At 41.7% G+C, this 23967-nt stretch overlaps 1 protein-coding gene across 1 annotated transcript; it reads left to right on the forward strand.

Moving 5' to 3' along the window:
* Positions 1 to 22385: 22385 nt before the first annotated feature.
* On the forward strand, positions 22386 to 23459 carry LOC128661378 (gastrula zinc finger protein XlCGF8.2DB-like). The gene has a single exon (XM_053715640.1). The coding sequence runs from the start codon at positions 22386 to 22388 to the stop codon at positions 23457 to 23459; it is 1074 nt and encodes a 357-aa protein (XP_053571615.1).
* Positions 23460 to 23967: the final 508 nt, after the last annotated feature.

Here is a 23967-nt window from a genome sequence, read left to right on the forward strand (position 1 = left end):
GCCACAATCCATTCCGCAATCAAAGGCCAGTAGTTATGGATTTTGGGAAACAAAAATGTTTCACAAAACTCATAACAAAAATGTTACAAAGTACTAACACCCATAAACTACCTATTAACCCCTAAACCACAACCCCCGCATCACAAATACTATAATAAACCTATTAACCCCTAATCTGCCGCCCACCCACATCGCCAACACTAAATTAAAGTATTAACCACTAATTCGCCACCCCCGCATGGCAAACACTAAATAAACCTATTAACCCCTAAACCGACGGCCCTCCACATTGCTACTACTAAAATAAACCTATTAACCCCTAAACCACCGAACCCCCACATCACGACAAACTAAATTAAACTATTAACCCCTAAAACTAACACCCCCTAACTTTAAATTAAATTTACAATATAACAACCTTCAAATAAATAAAAACTTACCTGTGAAATAAAAAAATTAAGCTTAAACTATAAATAAACCTAACATTACTATTTAAAAAATATTAAATATACCAAATAATCCTAACACTACGAAAAAAACAAAAAAATCTAACATTAAAAAAAATAACAAACTCTAAAAGATTACAGAAAATAATTAACAAAATTATCCAAAATAAAAAAAATCTAATCAAATCCCCCCTCAAAAAACCCCAAAAAAGACACTGCAAAACAACAACATAATAGCCCTTGAAAGGACCCTTTGTAGGACATTGCCCTGAAGAAATCAGCTCTTTTACATAATAAACTACAAATGAACCCCTAACAGTAAAACCCCCCACTTACCCAACCCCCCAAAATAAAAAAGACCTAACTCTAAAAAAAACAAATCTACCCATTGCCCCTAAATGGGGCATTTGTATGGGCATTGCACTCTTTAGTGCCCATTAAAAAATAAAAAAAGCCCTAATCTAAAAAAAAACACCCCAAAAAACAAAGCAAAAAAAAACACTAACCCCAAAAAAATTTACTCATCATTCCTGAAGCTTGGACATCCAACTTCTTCCAGGCGGAGCAAAGTCTTCATCCAGGTGGCGAAGATCTTCTTCCAAGGCGGCACCATCTTTTATCTCCATCCCGGTGGCGCGGAGGCGGAAAGGAGCTGGAACAGCGGCGGCACAGATATCCGACATGAAGGGTCCTCTTCATGCAATCGTCCGCTGCACACTGAAAATTTAATGCAAGGTACCCATTTTATATTGGGGTACCTTGCATTCCTATTGGCTGAAATATTCAAATCAGCCAATAGGATGAGAGCTGCTTAAATCCTATTGGCTGTTCAAATCAGCCAATAGCATTTAAGCAGCTCTCATCCTATTGGCTGATTTGAATATTTCAGCCAATAGGAATGCAAGGTACCTCAAAATAAAATGGGTACCTTGTGTTATTTTGGAGTGGCTTTTTTGTTTTTATAGGGGTATTAGATTAGATTTAATTTTTATTTTTTTGGATAATTTTGTTTATTATTTTTTGTAGTCTTACATTTTTTTTTTATTTTTTGTAATTTTAGACTTTGTTATTTTTTGTAATGTTAGTTTTTTTTGTTTTTTTCGTAGTATTAGGATTTTTTAATTTTGTAATTTAGGATTTTTTCGTATATATTTTATTTTTTTTAAATAGTAATGTTAGGTTTATTTATAGTTTAAGCTTAGATTTTTTTAATTTCACAGGTAAGTTTTTATTTATTTTAAGGTAGTTATATTGTTACTTTAATTTAAAGTTAGGGGTGTTAAGTTTAGGGGTTAATAGGTTTAGTTTAGTATTTGCGATGCGGGGGGCAACGGATTAGAAGTTAATAGTTTTATTTAGGTGTTAATAGGTTTATTGCAGTGTTGGCGATGCGGGGGGCGGCGGATTAGGGGTTAATAGGTTTATTGCAGTGTTGACGATGCGGGGGGCGGCGGATTAGGGGTTAATAGGTTTATTGCAGTGTTGACGATGCGGGGGCCGGCGGATTAGGGGTTAATAGGTTTATTGTAGTGTTGGCGATGTCGGGGGCGGCGGATTAGGGGTTAATAGGTTTATTGCAGTGTTGACGATGCGGGGGCGGCGGATTGGGGTTAATAGGTTTATTGCAGTGCTGACGATGCGGGGGGGTGGCGGATTAGGGGTAAATAGGTTTATTGTAGTGTTGGCGATGTCGGGGGCGGCGGATTAGGGGTTAACATCTTTAGTTAGTGTTGGCGATGTCGGGGGGCAGCGGATTAGGGGTATTTAGACTAGGGGTTTATGTTAGGATGTTAGATTTATAACAAACTTTCTTGTCTCCATAGACATCAATGGGGAATGTTTTATAGCGATCGCCATCGTGCAAGAGCACATCGAGTCAGGCCTTGGCTTTTGTGCAGTATGGAGCTTAACGCACCAAAACGCACAACACAAGAAGGTTCTTTTGTAACTTGTAATAGCAGCACTATGGAAAGTGCGGTACCGCTAAATTTTTAGCGTTATATACACACTGGGTTTAGCGCACAACTTGTAATCTCGGTCTATGATTGTTATCTGTTTAGCAACTTCTGAAGCTAAATCACATACAGGAATCACCTGCTTCCCTGCAGTTATCCTGTACTGTAGAAATGATTAACTCATTTACCGCAAAATAAATAAATAGAAAACGACTTAATATTCTGCAGCTGTGTGTGTGTGTGTTTTGGGGGCAGCGCTAAACTATACACAATACATGCAACAGATGTATATATTTTATTATTTAGTAGCATATGGGGTTGTTTAAAAATAATATAAACATAAATAAATAGCTTTAGTGATACTGAACAATTTAGTTGGTTTTATAGGTATATCCTTTTAAATAAACAATAAATAAATTAAGACGATTGCATTATATAGTCACAATTGATTTTGCTTGCTTTTGCTGTAGTTTATTTTTCCATCCCTCACACACGGCTAGATTTAGAGTTTTGCGGCCAAAGGGGTGCATTAGCTACGCGTCTTTTTTTCCCCCCTGCACCTTTTAAATAACGCTGGTATTGAGAGTTCTCTGAAGGGCTGCGTTAGGCTCCAAAAAGGGAGCATAGAGGCATATTTACCGCCACCTCAACTCTCAATACCAGCATTGCTTACGGTAGCGGCTAGCTGGAAAAACGTGCTCGTGCACGATTCCCCCATAGGAAACAATGGGGCAGTTTGGGCTGAAAAAAAAACACAAAAAAGCAGCGTTCAGCTCCTAACGCAGCCCCATTGTTTCCTATGGGGAAACAGTTTCTAAGTCTTCACCTAACACTCTAACATGTACCCCGAGTCTAAACACCCCTAACCTTACACTTATTAACCCCTAATCTTCCGCCCCCGCTATCGCTGACCCCTGCATTTTATTATTAACCCCTAATCTGCCGCTCTGGACACCGCCGCAACCTACATTATACCTATGTACCCCTAATCTGCTGCCCACAACATCGCCGACCCCTATATTATATTTAATATGTGTAGTGTAGGTAAGGTAGCGGCGACATTGGGGGGGCAGATTAGGGGTTAATAAATATTATGTAGGTGTCGGCGATGTTAGGGGCAGCAGATTAGGGGTTCATAGGGATAATGTAGGTGGCGGCGGTGTGCGGTCGGCAGATTAGGAGTTAAAAAAAATTATTATAGTGGCGGCGATGTGGGGGGACCTCGGTTTAGGGGTACATAGGTAGTTTATGGGTGTTAGTGTACTTTAGAACACAGTAGTTAAGAGCTTTATAAACCGGCGTTAGCCCAGAAAGCTTTTAACTCCTGACTTTTTTCTGCGGCTGGAGTCTTGTCGGTAGAGGGTGTACCGCTCACTTCAGCCAAGACTCTAAATACCGGCGTTAGGAAGATCCCATTGAAAAGATAGGATACGCAATTGGCGTAAGGGGATCTGCGGTATGGAAAAGTCACGACTGGAAAGTGAGCGTTAGACCCTTTCCTGACTGACTCTAAATACCAGCGGGCGGTAAAAAGCATCGTTAGGACACCTTAACGCTGGTTTTGATGGCTAACGCAGAACTTGTGGGATTACGCCTCCTGGTCAGCAGGAGGAGGCAAATAGCACCACAGCAGAGCTGTATATATAGCTCCTCCCTTCCCTCCCACTCCAGTCATTCTCTTTGCCTACGTTAGTGATAGGAAGAGGTAAAGTGAGGTGTTAGATTAGATTCTTCAATCAAGAGTTTATTATTTTTAAAGTGGTGCCAGAGAGTGCTACTTTCTCTAGGGTGTAGCCGTAGTCCATGTCAGTCTCTAGAGTAGAGCTATTGGTGGCTTTAGAGCAATGGGAACTGGTGGGACATAATTTCCACTGTGCCTCTCATACTGTGATGCTGCCCTTTTTGTGATGGCCTAAGCTGGATCTCACTCAGGATTCATCTTGTCTATAGGACTATAGGAGGGAACCTGTGGACCTCTGAACCCTGTTGAAGCTGTCCTGCTGTCGGACAGCATAAGAGGTAAGTGCAGCCTTTATTTCTCTACAGGAAAATCCTCAGGGACATATTTGCCTCAGAGAGGTTTTCTGCACTTAAATATATTTTATGGGAATCAGGGGCTCTGTCAGTGAAGAACTCTTTTACCTGACAGCATTTGGCAGACTCTGGGCCACGCTTATATTGGGGACTTAGTCTCATTAACAATAAGCGACTTCTTCACATGGCAACTTTATTCCGGCACTGGGCTACGCTTGGGGTTAATTTTCATAACCGCTTGGTTTTTGAGTGTTAAACTAGGGCTTCACTTTTCTTTGTGTTAACGGCTACGTGAAAGAACATGTCTTAGCCGTTGAGGGAGGCAGTATAACAGGCACTGAAGGACTATCGGGTCTTATGTTATTCTTAGCTGTGAAGTGTTTTTTAGATGTTGATGCCCACGAAGGGCGGGGCTCTTTTCACGCGCTTCAGTTTACTTCAGTGACGCCGCGCAGTTGTTTTTCCGGAGCCGACTTCAGTCTTCCCAGCTGGGTGTTACGCTAGGAACCTCTTGGTTTTAAAAAGAGCAAGGGGTTGATAGCGTTTGATATCGCTTGCTGGCTGTCGCTATTAAGCTTGCTGGAGGAGCAGTCTAAATTCCGGGTTACCAGGTAGGCGCCTCAGCGGAGCTGCTGAGGCGTAGGAGTGCAATATTTACTGAAGTTTTATCCTTAATAAGAACATGTTTTTAAATTTTAAGGGGCCATTTCAAAAGATATAATTTATCTTTCTTTTTTAGTTTTAATGGGCCAGTTCAGTTCATTTTTTATTTTAGGGCCAGTTTCTAATTGAGTATTAGTCATATACCCTCTTGCTTCCTTTTTTCAACTCATTAGAGAGTGGCTGCCTGAGGTTTAAAGGAGTTATTTCCCTTAAAGGGCTAGTATATATTTTTTATATAAATCTGTTTTATCATGGATTTAGAAGATATCCAGAATGTTACTTGTGCCATGTGTTTGAATGCCAATGTGGAACCGCCTGTTCCTTTTTGTCCCTCATGCATTGAGTGGGCTTTAAGCTATAGGGAAAGGATTTTCTTTGATAAAACCTTGAACAAAGCGGATGCTTCTCAGGAATCTAACAAGGAGATGCAGAATATGCTGCAGCTTTCTCCCCAAGCGTCAAAGCCCTTAGCACCCGCTCAAGCAGTGTCCTGTACTTCTTCTCCAGTTTCTGCTGCAGTTACTTTAAAAGACATAGCTGCAGTTATGTCTTCTATGCTTTCTGATGTGTTATCTGCCTTTCCTATATTTCAAGGCAAGCGTAAGAGGAAGGACAACTATGTGGTCAATGAAGTTTTGGATACTTTCATGGCAATCTTGGAGGTACCCTCCCAGGGTTCTGAGTTGGAGGGTATGGAGGTTCTGTCGGAAGGTGAAATTTCTGATTCTGGAAGTTCCTTACCTTTGACCGATTCAGAAGTGGTTTCTTTCAAGTTTAAACTAGAACACCTCCGCTTGTTACTAAGGGAGGTTTTAGTGACTTTGGACGACTGTGATACGATAGTGGTCTCTCCGGAGAAGTTGAGTAAGTTGGACAAGATACTTGGAAGTGCCTTCTCACTCGGATGTTTTTCCGGATCCCAAGCGAACTTCGGAAATTATTGCTAAAGAATGGGAGAGACCAGTTATTCCCTTCTCTTCTTCTCCAATTTTCAAGAAGATGTTCCCTATATATGACACTGTCAGGGACTCTTGGCAGATGGTCCCTAAGGTGGAGGGAGCTATTTCCACCCTGGCTAAGCGGACTACTATTCCTATTGAGGATAGTTGTGCTTTCAAAGATCCTATGGATAAGAAGTTGGAGAACCTACTTAAAAGAATTTAAGTCTATCAGGGTTTACTTTTACAACCGGCTGCTTGCATTGTTACGGTCACTAGTGCGGCAGCTTATTGGTCTGATGCTCTTGCAGAGTCTCTTAAGATGGAGAATTCTCTGAAAGAGATACTGGATCGGATTAAAGCTCTTAAATTAGCTAATTTGTTTATTACGGATGCTTCTCTGCAGATTACTAAATTGGCTGCTAAGAGTTCAGGTTTTTCTGTCCTGGCCCGCAGGGCATTATGGTTAAAACCTTGGTCTGCGGACGTGTCATCCAAGTCTAAGCTGTTGGCCATTCCTTACAAAGGTAAGACCTTGTTTGACCTGGCTTGAAGGAAATTATTTCTGACATCATGTGAGGCAAGGGTCATCTCCTTCCTCTGGATAAACGATCCAAACAGAAGGGTCGACAAAGTAATTTTCAGTCCTTTCGAAATTTCAAGGGAAACTCCTCAGCTTCCTCTAAACAGGAAGAAAACTATTCACATTCCAAGTCTACCTGGAGACCCAACCAGTCATGGAACAAGGGTAAACAATCAAAGAAACCTGCTACTGCTTCCAAGTCAGCATGAAGGGTTGGCCCCCGATCCGGGACCGGATCTGGTAGGGGTAGACTTTCATTTTTCATCCAGGCTTGGGTGTGAGATGTTCAGGATCCCTGGGCTCTAGAAATAGTGTCTCAGGGATACAAACTGGAGTTCAGAAATTCTTCCCCCCGAGGAAGGTTTCTTCTTTCAAGATTATCTGCAAACCAGATAAAAAGAGAGGCGTTCTTACATTGTGTAGGAGACCTCTCTTCCATGGGAGTAATCTGTCCCATTCCAATACAGGAACAGAGACAGGGGTTTTATTCAAATCTGTTTGTAGTCCCCAAAAGGAGGGAACTTTCAGACCTATTTTAGACCTCAAGAGTCTAAACAAGTTTCTCAGAGTTCCATCTTTCAAGACGGAAACTATTTGTACCATTCTTCCGTTGATCCAGGAGGGTCAATTTATGACGATAGTGGATCTAAAGGATGCATATCTTCATGTTCCTATCCACAGAGATCATCACCTGAGGTTTGCCTTTCTGGACAAACATTTTCAGTTCGTGGCTCTCCCTCTCGGTCTGGCCACGGCACCCAGAATTTTCACAAAGGTTCTGGGGTCTCTACTGGCGGTTCTAAGACCATGGGGCATTGCGGTGGCACCTTATCTAGACGATATTCTAATCCAGGCATCATCTTATCAACTAACAAGGTCCCATACCGACATTGTGCTATCCTTCCTGAGAACTCATGGGTGGAAGGTAAATCTGGAAAAGAGTTTGTTAATTCCGCAGACAAGGGTACCTTTCCTGGGAACTCTAATCGACTCTATATCCATTAGAATTTTTCTGACGGAGGTTAGAAAGTTAAAAATTTTGAATACATGTCGAGCCCTTCAGTCCAATCCTCGGCCTTCAGTGGCTCAGTGCCATCAATCCGAGGTAATCGGATTGATGGTGGCGGCAATGGACATCATACCGTTTGCTCGTTTTCATCTGAGGTCTCTGCAGTTTGGGGCTCTTTAAAGGCTCAGGGAGTATGGACTCAGGCAGAGTCTCTCTTTCCCATCAACATTCTAGAGCTGAGGGTGATCTTCAATGCGCTTCGGGCCTGTCCTCAGCTGGCTTCGGCACAATTCATCAGATTCCAATTGGACAAAATAACGACGGTGGCTTACATCAATCATCAGGGAGGAACAAGGAGTTCCTTAGCAATGACCGAAGTAACCAAGATAATCCAGTGGGCGGAGGCTCACTCTTGCCATCTGTCGGCGATCCACATCCCAGGGGTGGAAAACTGGGAAGCAGATTTTCTGAGCAGGCAGACCTTTCATCCAGGAGAGTGGGAACTCCATCCGAAAATATTTTCCAACCTGATTCTCAGATGGGGTCGGCCGGAGTTAGATCTCATGGCATCTCGTCAGAATGCCAAGCTTCCGAGATATGGGTCCAGGTCCAGGGACCCCAGGCAGAGCTGATAGATGCATTGGCAGTTCCTTGGTCCTTCAGCCTAGCATATGTATTCCCCCCGTTTGCGCTCCTTCCCCGGGCTATTGCTCGAATCAAACAGGAGAGGGCATCAATGATCCTCATTGCTCCTGCGTGGCCTCACAGGATTTGGTATGCTGATCTGGTGGACATGTCATCTCTTCCACCTTGGAAGCTTCCATTGAGGAAGGACCTTCTCATTCAAGGTCCCTTCCGTCACCCGAATCTAGTTTTTCTGCAGCTGACTGCTTGGAGATTGAACGCTTATTCTTATCCAAGTGAGGTTTTTCTGATTTGGTCATAGATACATTAATTCAGGCGCGTAAGCCGGTTACTAGGAAGATTTACTATAAGATATGGCGCAAATATCTTTATTGGTGTGAATCCAAGGGCTACTCATGGAGTAGAGTTAGGATTCCCAGGATTTTGTCTTTTCTTCAAGAAGGATTGGAGAAGGGGTTATCAGCGAGTTCTCTAAAGGGTCAGATCTCTGCCTTATCTGTTTTGTTACACAGGCGTCTGGCAGATGTTCCAGATATTCGATCTTTTTGTCAGGCTTTGATTAGAATCAGGCCTATGTTTAAACCAATTGTTCCTCCATGGAGTTTGAATTTGGTTTTTAAAGTTCTTCAAGGGGTTCTGTTTGAACCTATGCATTCCATAGATATTAAGTTCTTATCTTGGAAAGTTTTGTTTCTTGTTGCCATTTCTTTCTGCTCGAAGAGTGTCTGAACTTTCGGCATTACAATGTAATTCTCCTTACCTTATTTTTCATTCGGATAAGGTGGTTTTACGTACTAAACTTGGTTTTCTTCCTAAAGTTGTTTCGGACAAGAACATTAATCAGGAGATTGTTGTTCCTTCCTTGTGTCCTAATCCTTCTTCTCAGAAGGAACGCCTGCTACCCAATTTGGACGTAGTCCGTGCATTATAATTTTACTTACAAGCAGCTAAAGATTTTCGTCAATCGTCTTCTTTATTTTTTTATTTTTTTTTGGTTTTTAAAAGAAGCTTTATTGAGAATTAACAAAATACAATACACAGACAAGAATGTCAACAAGTTACAGCAATCAGTATCACAGAATGAGATTCCTCCCATATACCGCATGCTCCTGCTCTGTTAGCTTTAAAATGCTGGACCAAATAAGCGAAATAAACATCTTAATGACACACACTTGTCCAGAGTTCTTTGCTTCATGTCCGTACCGCTTACATCTAGGGCATAGTAATTTCTCGCATATGGACAACATGCGGACAACTGTTATCTGATCCACTCAGTATTAAACAAGTATACAAACATATTAATACTAGGTTGAGTGTAAACATTCAACATCTTTGTTGCGACGTACATCGGAAACTTCGATGTTCGTCGTAGGAAGAGAAAAGAAAGAGAAGGAGAGAGAAAAAAGGGAAAAAGAGAAAGATCCAAGAGTGGGGAAAAAGATAAAAGGGGAGGGGGGAAGAAACTAGGCCATATGTTAGCGCTAAGGGAAGTGGGGTGCCCAGGTCTCATCTAATCAGTGGTCTTCAAATTTCTTTCATGTATTCATGAATTTCAATTCTGTCGTCCCTCATATATCGAAATCTTTCTAACGATAAGTGTCTGTCTACTTGTGACTCCCAATCGGAGGTCTGAGGAATTCTGTCTGATTTCCAGTTTTTAGGAATGAGGGCTTTCGCGCTGTTTAACATTATATACAGGAGGAATTTTTTAGGTTTCTCTGTCAGTTTAGGCAGCCCATGAAACAACAGGAGGTCTGGGCTTCTGCGCAATGTAATGTTTAGTTTGGAGTCTATTATGTCCAGTATAGTACTCCAGAATGGAGTTATCAATTCACAAGTCCACCAAATATGGAGGATAGTGCCAGCCTCTCCACAACCCCTCCAACACCTACCATCGGGCCTCTTATATATTTTTTTGATCCTGACTGGTGTAAGATACCACCGAGATAGGAATTTATAATTGGATTCTAAAGTTCTGGCCGAGACCGAAGCCTTGACGTGATTGTGATATATGTTTTGCCATTCCGTGTCTGTGAGGGCACGGTCTAGCTCACGTTCCACTGTCTAACAAAGGTAGGTGTGTAAGAGTCCTTATGGGACCTATACATAATTGATATTAAATGTGCAGGAGTGTGTGTTAGCAAGCATAATGATTCCAACAAAGTTGGTGGTCTGGATATGCTGTCTGCCCTTTTGTGTGTGAGTATGTAATGTTGGAGCTGTCTGTGAAAAAAACCACGATATATTCAAACCCGACTCCGATAAGTCTCCCAAGCCTTTAAGTTTTTTATTTGATAATAGCCTGTAAAACATAGTCTGATCTAACTGTGTCTTGTCTAGGGCTGTCTGAGTAGTATTAGAGAATGGGATGTCTGGATTAAGTATAAAAGGAGTTAGAGGTGAGGGGTTAGTGGAAATATATGGATGTTCCACTAGTGATTTATCCCATTGTGAGAAAAATTCCCTCACAAGTGGGTACTGCCCGATAACTTTAGATCTGTTTTTGTTCGAGATCCATCCCAATGAGCCCGCATTTTGCATTCCTAAAATAGTCCATCCTATCTGGACCCACCTTTTATCTTTAGAGTTAGTGCACCATTCTACCTGATGTTGGAGATTAATAGCTTTTTTGTAAAGTAAAAGGTTAGGGATGCCCAAGCCACCTTTCTCCTTAGGCAAATATAAAAATATTCCTAGAGAGCCTAGGTCTGGTACCCCCCATATATATTCCTCCAGCTGTCCCTGTAATTTTGATAAGTATTGGGCAGGGAATGGGGTCGGGAGTGTCTGAAGGTAATATAGGATCCGAGGAAGGATATTCATTTTCACAACCCCAATCCTGCCCAACCAGGAAATCTTCTTGTTTTTCCAGGATGAGAGGTCTCCCAGTATTGATTGTGATAGATGGGTATAGTTAGCCTCAAAGAGGCTCTCTACTTTGGGGGTTAGGTTAATCCCTAAATATTTGAGTGTTCGTATTTTAACCCGTAATTTACAAATGTCAGAGATGTGGCATAGATCCGTTTGGGGCAAATTAATATTTAAGATTTCCGATTTTGTATGGTTCAGGTGAAAATTGGATACCTTGCCATATTCTTCAAATTCTCAAAGAATTTCTGGGATTGAGGTTAGAGGGTCAGTTACCGAGAGGAGGACATCATCCGCATATAGCGAAACCTTGTGGACATGATCTCCTATTTTAATCCCAGAGATTTTCTGGTTGTCCCGAATCTTTTGCTCTAATATTTCTATTGACGCGTTCCGTTCGAGATTTTAAAAGGGTCTGATAAGATATTGTTGATTTTTACTTGTGCAGTTGGGTCTGAATATAAAGAAAAGATTTTTTGCATAAAAGCTTGGCCAAAGTTAATTTTTAACAGGACACCTCTGAGGAAACCCCAGCTGACCCTATCAAAAGCCTTTTCGGCATCTGTTGAGATAAGCACTGACGGGATGTTATTAAGTTGTGCGTGATTTACTAATAGAGCAGCTTTTATGGTGTTGTCCCTGGCCTCTGTCTGGGACAAATCCCACCTGATCGGGAGATATTTGCTGCGGTAGGAATTTATTTAGCCTCGACGATAAGATTTTTGTGAATATTTTCAGGTCTACATTGAGGAGAGAGATCGGCCTGAAATTTTCAGGCCGGTCTGTGGACTTGCCCGGTTTCGGGATAGTTGTGACATGCGCTAAGAGCATGGTTGGAGGGAAGTCATGAGTATTCCCAATGCTGTTAAACAAGGAGGCACGGCGGGGGGACAGCACCTTTTTAAAATTTTTATGGTATTTTACACTGAAGCCGTCCGGGCCCGGACATTTACCTGCTGGTAAGCTTTCTATAGTCTTGACCACTTCCTCTACTGAAATGGCTGCTTCTAAACTCTCTCTTTCCCCCTCAGACAGGGCCGGGAGAGTCAAGGAGTCCAGGTAAGTGTCGATAGGAGACCCAGAGGGTGTCCCAACGCCACTTTGGGAAGGAGCCTTGTCTTTTTGTAGGTTGTACAAGTCCTGGTAATAGGATCTAAGTACTTCAGCTATAGAAGGGCTGTCTGAGGCTGGTTGTGGTGATTTAGTATGGAATGGATGTGAGATTTGGATTGTCTCCTCTTTAAGGCTCTCGCCAGGAGCTTCCCGGGTTTATCTCCAAACTCATAATATTTTTGCTGTAGTTTTAGTGCAAGAATTTGATGTTCCCTAGAGTGTATGTCCTGTATTTCTTTTCTGGCATGTAGAAGGTCTTGTTTGATTTGTGAGTCTGTGGGGGTTGTTTTGTGTCTAGCCTCCAAGTCGTGTATCTGTTTGAGGAGGTCTGTATATCTGAGTCTAAGCTGTTTAGATTGGAAAGCTTTCTGTTGAATTAGCTCACCTCTCATTACACACTTATGTGCCTCCTATACAACATGATCCGGTACCTCCCCATTTTCATTGTTTCGAAAATATTCCATAAGTTTTGTTGTAATTTGAGTTTTAATCACTTGGTTGTTCAACAGGAAGTCGTCAAACCTCCAGATAAATGGTCTATCTGGCATTGAAGGCCAATTTATTTTACAGACGACTGGGGCGTGATCGGACCAGGTCATAGGGAGTATTTGAGTATTTATAACCCTTGCTAGAGTCGATTGGTCCGTGAAAAAGTAATCAATCCTTGTATAAACCTCGTGCGGGTGAGAATAAAAAGTAGTAGCTTAGTGGAGTATAGCGTGCGCCATGTGTCGTGAACTGCCAATTCTTCCAGTCTGGCATTACACTGTCGCAGGATTTTTTTAGTGACTGAGGCTGTCATTTTGGAAGTATCTAAGACTGTGTTGAGTGGGACATTGAAGTCCCCCCCCCCCAGTATTAATGCTCCTTTACGGAGTTCAAGGATTTTGTTAGAGAGGGAATTCATAAATTTGTTCTGGTGCTGATTGGGGAAATAGGCGTTAATGAGGGTAACCAGTCTATTATAGAGTGTGCCTACTATGATCAAATAGCGACCCTCAGGGTCTCTTTCTATGTGAATGAGGGAAAATGGGGAAGAGTGCTTTATCAAAATACCTATTCCATTTTTCTTTGAGGTCCCAGAGGCGAAAAAGGAGGTTGGGAATTTAGGATTGAACCATACCGGTTCCTTGCCTCTGCGAAAGTGCATCTCCTGCAGGTATATAATGTCACAGTGGGCTCGAATGCCATATCGAATTAGGTGTGAATGTTTTTCTGGGATGTTTAAGCCCTTAGTGTTCAATGTCATGAAGGACAAGGTGTGCGTCCCATGTGCAGCCATAGTTGAAGGGAGTGGGGAAGAAAAGAAAAAAAAAAGGGGGGGGGGAGAGGGGGGAAGGGGGAAAGGAAGCGGGGAAAGAAAAAATAAGAGGGGTATAGGAAGCAAGAGAGAGTTATAGGGTAGGGAAAGGTGGGTCAAATATGGGTTAGGGTAGTTGAAGGGGAATGGGTTTTTCGGATATTTATCCAGAGAGTGGTGAATGGGTAGGGTAAGCGATAAACGGTCAGCACACCTCTGAGAGTGGTCAGCCGAAGACCGCAGTCAAGGTGAGAAGGGTAAAGAGGTAGAAGAAAGTGCGGGATCTGTATCTCTGCACCTAATGCAAGTGAAAAAGAGATAAGAAGAAAAAAATGAAAGGAAGGGGCATAACATGCCCAGTTTAGGAAGTCTTTGGGGAAAACCGAGGGTGTTAAAAGACAGCAAGGTACATAGTGAAAAAGTGACATACATTGCAGAACTAATAACCTTTTGGGTATCTGCGTCATGGAGCAGGTAACCATATGTAAACATAAATAACAATATAACAAGTGTAACGTCTAAGTTAATTGCTAGCTTGTAGCGCAATGCACCATTCTGGTATAAGTATACGCATTAGGGCTACTAATACCTTTACATGTGGCCATTTATGGTACATATTTATGAGATCCGTACTTAAACATTTTCCTATGAAACTCAATTGAAGACTCCCCTAATTTTCACATCTAATATCAGGTAGCAATGTTGAATCGTACATGAAAACATAGCAGGTTTAACAATTTAAATAATTAGAGGTTAGTAGCACTGTGCTCCATTGTGGAATAGATATACACATTTCGGTTACTAGAATTTTTTCATATGGCAGTCTGTAATAGTTGATTTGTAGCGCGACGTACCATTTATGATATAGGTATACACGTCAAGGCTACTTAAAACGTAACAAGGAGCTACCCATGCCACAGGGTATTAGGACCCACGTGAAAACATTTCCTTATAGAACATGACTTATATCTAAAGCAAATAATAGTGTGAGCGCAACAATGATAACATTTCACATTCAACAATTTAAACAATTATTAACTAGTAGTGTAATGCACCATTTTGGTATAGGTATACACATTGCCACTACATATACCTCTCATGTGGTTATCAGCAAAGGGTTAAGTTGGCAGTGGTAGACCTCAGGGAACCACCAGCAAAGCACTTATCTAAAGCCTGAAAGGGAGTTCACTGTAATCCATGGTCTCCAGCATAGGCCTTGTAGGGCCCAGGGAATAGCATGTAAGGGAGGCATTTTTCTACACGTTCTAGTCCCTCAGTGAGGTTGATTCCTCTTCGGGAGAGGGGATATTGATATCTAAGATATTGCAAAAATCCTGTAAGTCCGCCTGAGTTCTATATATCGCCTGTTTTCCATTACGGGTGGCAATGAGGCAGACTGGGAAACCCCACTTGTATTGAATTTTGTGTGATTGGAGTGCGCTGGTTAAGAACCGTAGGTCTCTCCTCTTCTGTAATGTTAGCTGACTCAGGTCAGAAAATACTTGGATGGGGATGCCGGCATGTGTGAGGTCTTTGATAGACCGGGCTTTCTGGGAGACTGCATCCTTGTCCCTGTAGCTCAGAAATTTCACAATTATATCCCATGGGGGAGCTTTTGGAGATGGCTTAGGTCGAAGAGTGTGGGCTCTCTCTATCTGAACATCTGGTGAGCTTGGTGTACCTTTTATGGTACGAAACAAGTACTGTAAGTAGCCCTCTATTGCCGAGTTATTGACCGTCTCTGGGACTCCTCTGAACCTAAGGTTATTTCACCTTCCCTTGTTGTCCAGGTCTTCAACCCTAGACAGCAAAAATTGAATGTCCCCTTCTTGATCTAGAGCCCTTTGGGTATTGGATGTTACCTGAGCTTGCATGGTCTCTTGCCTTCTCTCTAGAGTATGGACCTGTTGGCTGATTTGATGAAAGTCCTTTTTTAAATCCCCAAATAGGGATTGCATTTCAGACAGCACCATGTTAATATCAGCTTTGGTGGAATGAACACTAAGGTCCTCTCCAGATAGTGGTTCTTGTAGCTGTGTGTCCGGCACTGCGTTAGCAGTGGCTGTTACAGGGCGGGCAGTGCTTGAGCTTTCACTGCTCATTGAGTCAGGTCCAGTAGTGGCCATTTTAAGATAGTTGGTAAGGTTAGTGCTTTTAGGACCTTTTTCCCCTTTGGTGTTTTTCCTATGTGACATTGTTGGGGGTTTATAGGGCTTCCCCTCACTGAGCGAAATTTAATGTGAGAGGAATTAAGTCTCCAGAAGCAGTTCTGTCATAGGGCAGATCAAATGGCGGAGTGTTGGTCTTTGCGGTTAGTGAAACCAGTACAGTGTGATTTTAGGTCTATGCGCCTCAAGTTCTGGGCCCGAAATGACCAGTGGCGTCTGATGATAGTGAAAGTTGTAAAAGTTCTCAGGGCTCAGTGCGACCCCCTTTGCAAAACTATTTTCCCTCTCAGCCCGGCTGAAAGTGTGTAGAATAGACCTGTTGGGGCTGGGCCCTCCAGGGAAGAACGCTGTTCCTCTAAGTTAACACTTAATGTAAGTTAGCTTCAGCTCTAATTGTTGGATTTCACACTGTTCCATAGCATGGGTTATAGTACTGCAGTTTTAAGCCCACTGTGTAATAGCCTCGGGGCAAGAGTACTCCGTCTCCATGTGTGAAATGTCCCTTTCTCAACTGCTATGTCCTCTCTGTATCGCTCCCTGCACTTTTAACGTTGGTGTTCAATTTGTGGGAATGTTTTATTCTAAGGCCCAATGTAGCTTTCTCGGCCCAGTGTTTATCACCTCTTGTGGGGTTGGTGTATTATTAATAATGATTCTCTGGGCTCCCTCTACACAGTTACCAGTCCCCTCCGGAGCAATATTTACCGCTTTCCCACGTGGCTTAGGCCTCCGTTCAATTTGAACAACCAGAGAGGGCCACCGGAGGGACAAGCAAGGTAGGAATAGTTCCCTCACCAGCCCCACCATGCTATTGCAGGCTTACCCCTTCATGCAGGCTCCGCTGGTGGAGCGGCTTTAATTTCAGAGGGCCGTCGTTGGGTAGGAAGCGTGGTGCTAAATTAGTTCCATGGAGGTACTGAGCGGGTCTTGGCGTGTCCTCAATTAGACCTCTCCCAGCTGTCCACCGGCCACCGTGGCCTCGATATAGGTAAAAGAAGCTCCGATGAGTGTCTCCGACCTCCCGGTATGATCTAGGAAAGTGCGCATCAGGCGGTGGTAGTGCCGTTTAGGCCTCAAGTGGCAGCGGATCGATATAGGCGTAAGAAAGTCTCCTTGCTAGTCTGGTTTTGTGCAGGGTATGTTTATACAGCAGGACCCAAGGTTTAAAATATATTTAGGTTACTGCTTTCCTTTTAAATAAGTTTGCATTAGGCACAGGGCGTGGGAGCCAGGAATTAGTCAGCCATGTCCCTGCGTGGCCAGGCTCCGCCCCCTCGTCTTCTTTATTTGTCTTTTTAGGGAAACGTAAGGGTCAGAAAGCTACGACTACCTCTCTTTCTTTTTGGTTGAAGAGTATCATCCGCTTTGCATATGAGACTGCTGGACAACGGCCTCCTGAAAAAATTATGGCTCATTCCACTAGGGCTGTTGCTTCCTCATGGGCATTCAAAAATTATGCTTCTGTTGAGCAGATTTGCAAGGCTGCAACTTGGTCTTCTCTTCACACTTTTTCTAAATTTTACAAATTTGATACTTTTGCCTCGGCTGAGGCTGTTTTTGGGAGAAAGGTTCTTCAAGCAGTGGTGCCTTCCGTTTAGGTTCCTTGTCTTGTCCCTCCCTTTTCATCCGTGTACTATAGCTTTGGTATTGTATCCCACAAGTAAGGATGAAATCCGTGGACTCATCGTGTCTTTAAAAAGAAAAGAAAATTTATGCTTACCTGATAAATTTGTTTCTTTTTAGACACGATAAGTCCACGGCCCGCCCTGTTATCTGAGACAGGTTTTTATTTTGTTTAGACTTCAGTCACCTCTGCACCTTAGCTTTTCCTTTCTCTTCCTAACTTCGGTCGAATGACTGGAGCAGCCTCCTCCTGCTGACCAGGAGGGGTAATCCCACAAGTAAGGAAATCCGTGGACTCATCGTGTCTAAAAAGAAACAAATTTATCAGGTAAGCATACATTTTCTTTTAAAAACCCTCCGCAATAATATAGAGCAATGCAGAGGTCAGGGTACCAGGAATCAGACTGAGACGTGAAGTACAAAAATAATCACACCTTTATTAATAACAAAAAATAATAAAAAGTCCATAAGCTAAATGACAAGCCAGAAGTCAAAGCCAGAGATGGTAGTCAGACAAGCTGAGTCAGAAGCCAAAGCGAATAGTCAGACGAGCAGGGATCAGAAACTAGGAATACAGCAGAGTCAGGAACAAGCCAGGGATCAGGAACCAGAAGCGACGTCAGACAAGCCACGTAATACACAGGAACTGGAACACAGGAACTCACAAACAGATTTGAGACAACACAAGGGCTGAGACAACACAAGGGCAAACACATACTGAACAGAGGCCCTTTAAATAATAAGTGATGACATCACAATTCTGAGACTGCAACCTGTCTCACACTGATGATGTCCACCAGTCTGGCCATAAGAGGGCGTGCAGGTAAGAGAGCAGCATTACACACTCTGTACCAGATTCAGTAAGAGAGGTGAGTAAAATGGCTGCCAGCAGCACATGGCAATGCAGGGTGAAACCCTGACAGCAGCCACAGCAAAAATGTACAGCCCCTGATTTGTATCATGCATACTGACCTGAAGCACTTTATACAGCTGTATTACTGATCTGTGAGTGTGCACAGCTTATGTCACAGGCTGTTAGAATACAAGATGGCATCCCCCAGTACAAAGAGGTTGAGCTTCAAAAGCTATTAAACAAGGAGAATGGATTTGAAAAGAGCTGCAGGAATATGATGAGATACCATAACATAGTGAGTAGTGACCATTCTAGAGTAGTTGTGCCCGGAAGTTTAATGTCCCTTTAATGCAACACTAGACAGACAATAGCAAAAACAAGAACAATCACAACAGTAATCATCAGATTCAGCTACTGTAATATCCCCCTTAAATTCTAAACATAATCAAGTGAACCACTTCATGCCCCAATTATCTTCAGAATGATATCTTGTATAATATGTAGATCAGCAGCACCAGAAGTCTCATTAACATGTGCATGACACTCCCGACCAATCAACATCCATATTCCACCACTGGAAACGCAACATTTTTCTTTCATGATTCAGATAGATTATACATTTTTTATACAACTTTCCAGTTTACTTCGTTTAAATGTGCTGCATTTTCTTGGTACCTTTTATGCAATGCACTCCTGGGAGCTAGCTGAACATATTTGTAAGTCAATGAAAATGGGAATACAAGCTCAGTCGCCAATCAGCAGCTAGCTCCAAACTCCTGAGTCTATCTAGATATGCTTTTCATCAAAGGATACCAAGAGAAATAAGCAAATTAGATAATAGAAGTACACTGGAAAGTTTTTAAATTTTGGGTTAAATGTCCCTTTAACCCCTTAATGACAACTGATGTACCAGGTACGTCATGCAAAAACTAACTGTTAATGACAATAGACGTACCTGGTACGTCAGTTGTCTAAAAGAGTGCTGGAAGTGATCACAATCGCTTCCAGCAGCTCTGAGGGTATTGCAGTGATGCCTCGATATGGAGGCATCCTGCAATACCCCTTTATAAGCCTCCGATACAGAGAGAGCCACTCTGTGGCCCTCTCTGCACCGGTAGTGATGGTGCCGATGGTGCCTTTGTCCGGTGGGAGGAGGGAGCGTGTGCGCGCGCACGTGCGCGTGTGCACGTGGGCGCGCGTGTGCACGTGCACATGGGCGCGCGTGTGCACGTGCACATGCGCGCATTAGCCACACTGACACCAATGAAAAAGGAAGGGGAAAAAAAGTTATTTTTTTTTTTTTACATTTAAAAGGATCTGGGAGGGGGAGGGGGTGGGGGTATTGTGGGGGGGCTGCTACACTACAGAAATAATTAAACATACAAATAAAAGTTATAAATAAAATTAAAATAGTTTGGTTTGTGGGGCCAAACTGGGTACTGGCAGACAGCTGCCAGTACCCAAGATGGCGGTAATTAGGTAGGGGAGAGGGTTAGAGAGCAGGAGGGGGGATCAGGGAGGTTGGTGCTAAGGCAGGGGTCCATCACAACTAAAATATTTTATAATTTTTATTTAAAAAAAAAAAAAAAAAACTCTTTTATTTAGTACTGGCAGACTTTCTGCCAGTACTTAAGATGGCGGTAACAATTGTGGGGTGGGGGAGGGAAGAGAGCTGTTTGGGAGGGATCAGGGGGTGGGATGTGTCAGGTGGGAGGCTGATCTCTAAAATTAACCCTGCAAGCTCCCTACAAGCTACCTAATTTAACCCCTTCACTGCTGGGCATAATTCACGTGTGGTGCGCAGCAGCATTTAGCGGCCTTCTAATTACCAAAAAGCAACGCCAAAGCCATATAAGTCTATTTCTGAACAAAGGGGATCCCAGAGAAGCTTTTACAACAATTTCTGCCATAATAGCACAAGCTGTTTGTAAATAATTTCAGTGAGAAACCTAAAATTGTGAAAAATGTAAAGTTTTTTTTTTTATTTGCTCGCATTTGGCGGTGAAATGGTGGCATAAAATATACCAAAATGGGCCTAGATCAATACTTGGGGTTGTCTACTACACTACACTAAAGCTAAAATTAACCCTACAAGCTCCCTACAAGCTCCCTAATTAACCCCTTCACTCCTGGGCATAAAACATGTGTGGTGCGCAGCGGCATTTAGGGGCCTTCTAATTACCAAAAAGCAACCACAAAGCCATATAAGTCTGTTATTTCTGAAAAAGGGGATCCTAGAGAAGCATTTACAACCATTTGTGCCATAATTGCAGAAGCTGTTTGTAAATAATTTCAGTGGGAAACCTAAAGTTTGTGACAAAATTTGTGAAAAAGTGAACTTTTTTTTTTTTTTATCGCATTTGGCGGTGAAATGGTGGCATGAAATATACCAAAATGGGCCTAGATCAATACTTTGGGTTGTCTTCTAAAACAAAATATATACATGTCAAGGGATATTCAGGTATTCCTGACAGATATCAGGGTTCCAAAGTAACTAGCGCTAATTTTGAAAAAAAGTGGTTTGGAAATAGCAAAGTGCTACTTGTATTTATTGCCCCATAAATTGCAAAAAAAGCAAAGAACATGTAAACATTGGGTATTTCTAAACTCAGGACAAAATTTATAAGCTATTTAGCATGGGTGTTTTTTGGTGGTTGTAGATATGTAACATATTTTGGGGGTCAAAGTTAGAAAAAGTGTGTTTTTTTCAATTTTTTTCCCTCATATTTTATCATTTTTTTTTTTAGTAAATTATAAGATATGATGAAAATAATGGTATCTTTAGAAAGTCCATTTAATGACGAGAAAAACGGTATATAATATGTGTGGGTACAGTAAACGAGTAAGAGGAAAATTACAGCTAAACGCAAACACTGCAGAAATGTAAAAATAGCCATTGTCATTAAGGGTAAGAAAATTGAAAAATGGTCCGGTCATTAAGGGGTTAATGGGGCATATTTATCAAGCTCCGTATGTAGCTTGATGCCCCTTGTTTCCGGCGAGCCTTCTAAAGTCTTCTAAAGACTGCTGCTCCATAACTTGTCCGTCTGCTCTGAGGCGGCGGACAGAAATCAACCCGATCGAATACGATCGGGTTGATTGACACCCCCTGCTAGTGGCTAATTGGCCGCATATCTGCAGGGGGCAACATTGCACCAGCAGTTCACAAGAACTGCTGGTGCAATGATAAATGCTGTCTGCATTTATCGATGTGCGGCGGACATGATACGCTACTTTGTATCATGTCCGCTCGCACATTGATAAATATGCCCCAATATCTCAATAGCACACGTGATAAGATTTAACATCTTATATAAAATTGGAACTAGTTCATTATGTTTTAGGATCTGTTTATAATCCCAAAGAAGGCACCAGCGAAACATCCATTACCTAAAGGGGCAGTATACTGTAAAATAGTTTTTCCCTTAATGTGTTTCCAATGTCTTGTTATACCAGCAGCAGAGTACAAAACATATGAGAAATTGCTTCTTTAGGTTTAAGTTTGTTTATAAAATAGCTGGTTTTGTTCTTTGACACCACAACCCTTTAAACTAGGTTGAGCCTGCAGATCTCTTTATGTTATGACTTTTTCTACACACAAATGCTTATCTCTGTTTGCAAACCAAATCACAATACTTAGAGAGAACAGTTATTAACATTTTATTACTTAGCTCACCTGGGAGATACTCACTGGGAGTGTTATTTCTTCGGCTGCCTGTGTTTACACATCTGTTTTATAGCCTATACTTAAGTATAAAACTGTTAATATAGGAAGGGCTACCAGAGGCAAATTCTGTTATTTAATTTGCTGATAAAAAGGTAAACCATTCAATACACTTCAGCAGGTAAAATTAATCATTGGGAACAAATTAAAGGGGAGAAAATGTTAGGGTAAACTGTCCTTTTAATGTTATAATATGGCCCCTGGCAAATTCCACCATTAGTAACAGCCATTTTCTCTTTTTTTTATTTCTTCTTTGTAGAAAATCACTGGAATATTAAACAAAACCCCAGAGAACAGCGAGAATAAACCTGAAACCACATAATACAAAAGTACTGAACGTAACAGTAGTAACAGGTTAATTAACATATCTTGGATGACAGACAGTTTGTGCAGAGAGTAAGAAACGACTCCTACAGAAGATAAACTATTTATATTTACTGAGTGAACAAAATAATTGTAACAAATGGAAAATCTCAAATCACAGCAAATGAAGGAGAAAGGGAAGGAATCTTTTACTTGTACAGAGTGTGGAAAAAGCTTTACACGAAAATCAGGTGTCTTATTGCACCAAAGAGTTCATACAGGCGAGAAGCCTTTTAAATGTAGGGAGTGCGGCAAATGTTTTTCACGGGAGAATGTGCTCACGGCTCATAAAAGAGTCCACACTGGGGAGAAACCATTCACATGTACAGAGTGTGGAAAATGCTTTAGCGAAAGGGGAGCTCAAATAGAACACCAAAAGATTCACACAGGAGAGAAACACTTCAAATGTACTGAGTGTGGAAAAAGCTTTAGGCAGAAGGCAGGTGTTTTAAAGCACCAAATGATTCACACTGGAGAGAAGCCTTTCACTTGTACAGAATGTGGTAAACGTTTTGCAAGGAAGAGTCACCTCATATCTCATGAAAGGCTCCATACAGGAGAGAAACCATTTGCTTGTACTGATTGCGAGAAACAATTTAGATACAAGTCAAATCTACAAAAACACCAAAAGATTCATCATACAGAAGAGAGAGATTTCAAATGTAGCGAGTGCGGGCAAGGTTTTGTAAGCAAGTATAGTCTCATATCTCATACAAAGATCCACACAGGAGAGAAACCATTTACATGTACAGAATGTGATAAAAGCTTTAGAGAAAGGTCATGTCTCTTAAGACACCAACGGATTCATACAGGGGAGAGCCCATTTGCATGTGAAGAGTGTGGAAAATGCTTCAAATTAAAGAGTCATCTTGGATATCATAAAATCATCCACACAAAGGAGAGGCCATTCACTTGTACTGAATGTGGGGACAGTTTTTCATTTAAGACAGCTCTACGAAGACACAAAAAAATTCACACAGGAGAGAAACCATTTACGTGTACAGAATGTGGGCTAAGCTTTATAGACAAATCAAAACTCCGACGGCACGAAATGATTCATACAGGGGAAAAGGCTTTCACATGTACAGAATGTGGAAAAGGATTTACAAAAAAGCCAGCTTTCCTAAAGCATCAAAACACTCACAAGAGTGAGAATCCTCTTACAGATGCATAATGTGTAACAACTTTATGCAAAAATAAGATCTCATAAGAGGTCAAAATTCACATCTCATGAAAACAATTCGGAAATACTTTGTTTAGATAAAGATTATACTCAAAATCAGTATAAACGTCCATTTCTTGAGGTTAATAATCACTTACCATATCTAGGTATAAGCATTTCCACAAACCCTTATTTATGGTATAGATTAAATATAATAAAAATCATTGATCAAGTTGAGAAAATCTAGATAGATGGGTGTACCTTCCCCTATCATTGCTTGGAAGAGTCCACCTTATTAAAATGATGATACTCTTGAAATTGTTCTACCCATTAAATACTGTATGTTACCTCTCCTGTTGTCAAAAACATATAATATGATGAGGACTAATAAAATGTTTAGGTCCTTTCTCTGGCATGGAAAAAGGGCACACATTAGTTTAGTGACATTAAACAGATCTGCTGAACGGGGAGGATTGAGTCTACCCAATATTTATTGCTATAATCTAGCAGGTCTGAAATG

The sequence above is a fragment of the Bombina bombina genome, chromosome 5 (assembly GCF_027579735.1).
Source record: "Bombina bombina isolate aBomBom1 chromosome 5, aBomBom1.pri, whole genome shotgun sequence".
NCBI lineage: Eukaryota > Metazoa > Chordata > Amphibia > Anura > Bombinatoridae > Bombina > Bombina bombina.

Excerpts from the sequence above, each read along its gene's own strand:
- LOC128661378 (XM_053715640.1), top strand. The coding sequence starts at position 22,386 with ATGGAAAATCTCAAATCACAGCAAATGAAGGAGAAAGGGAAGGAATCT.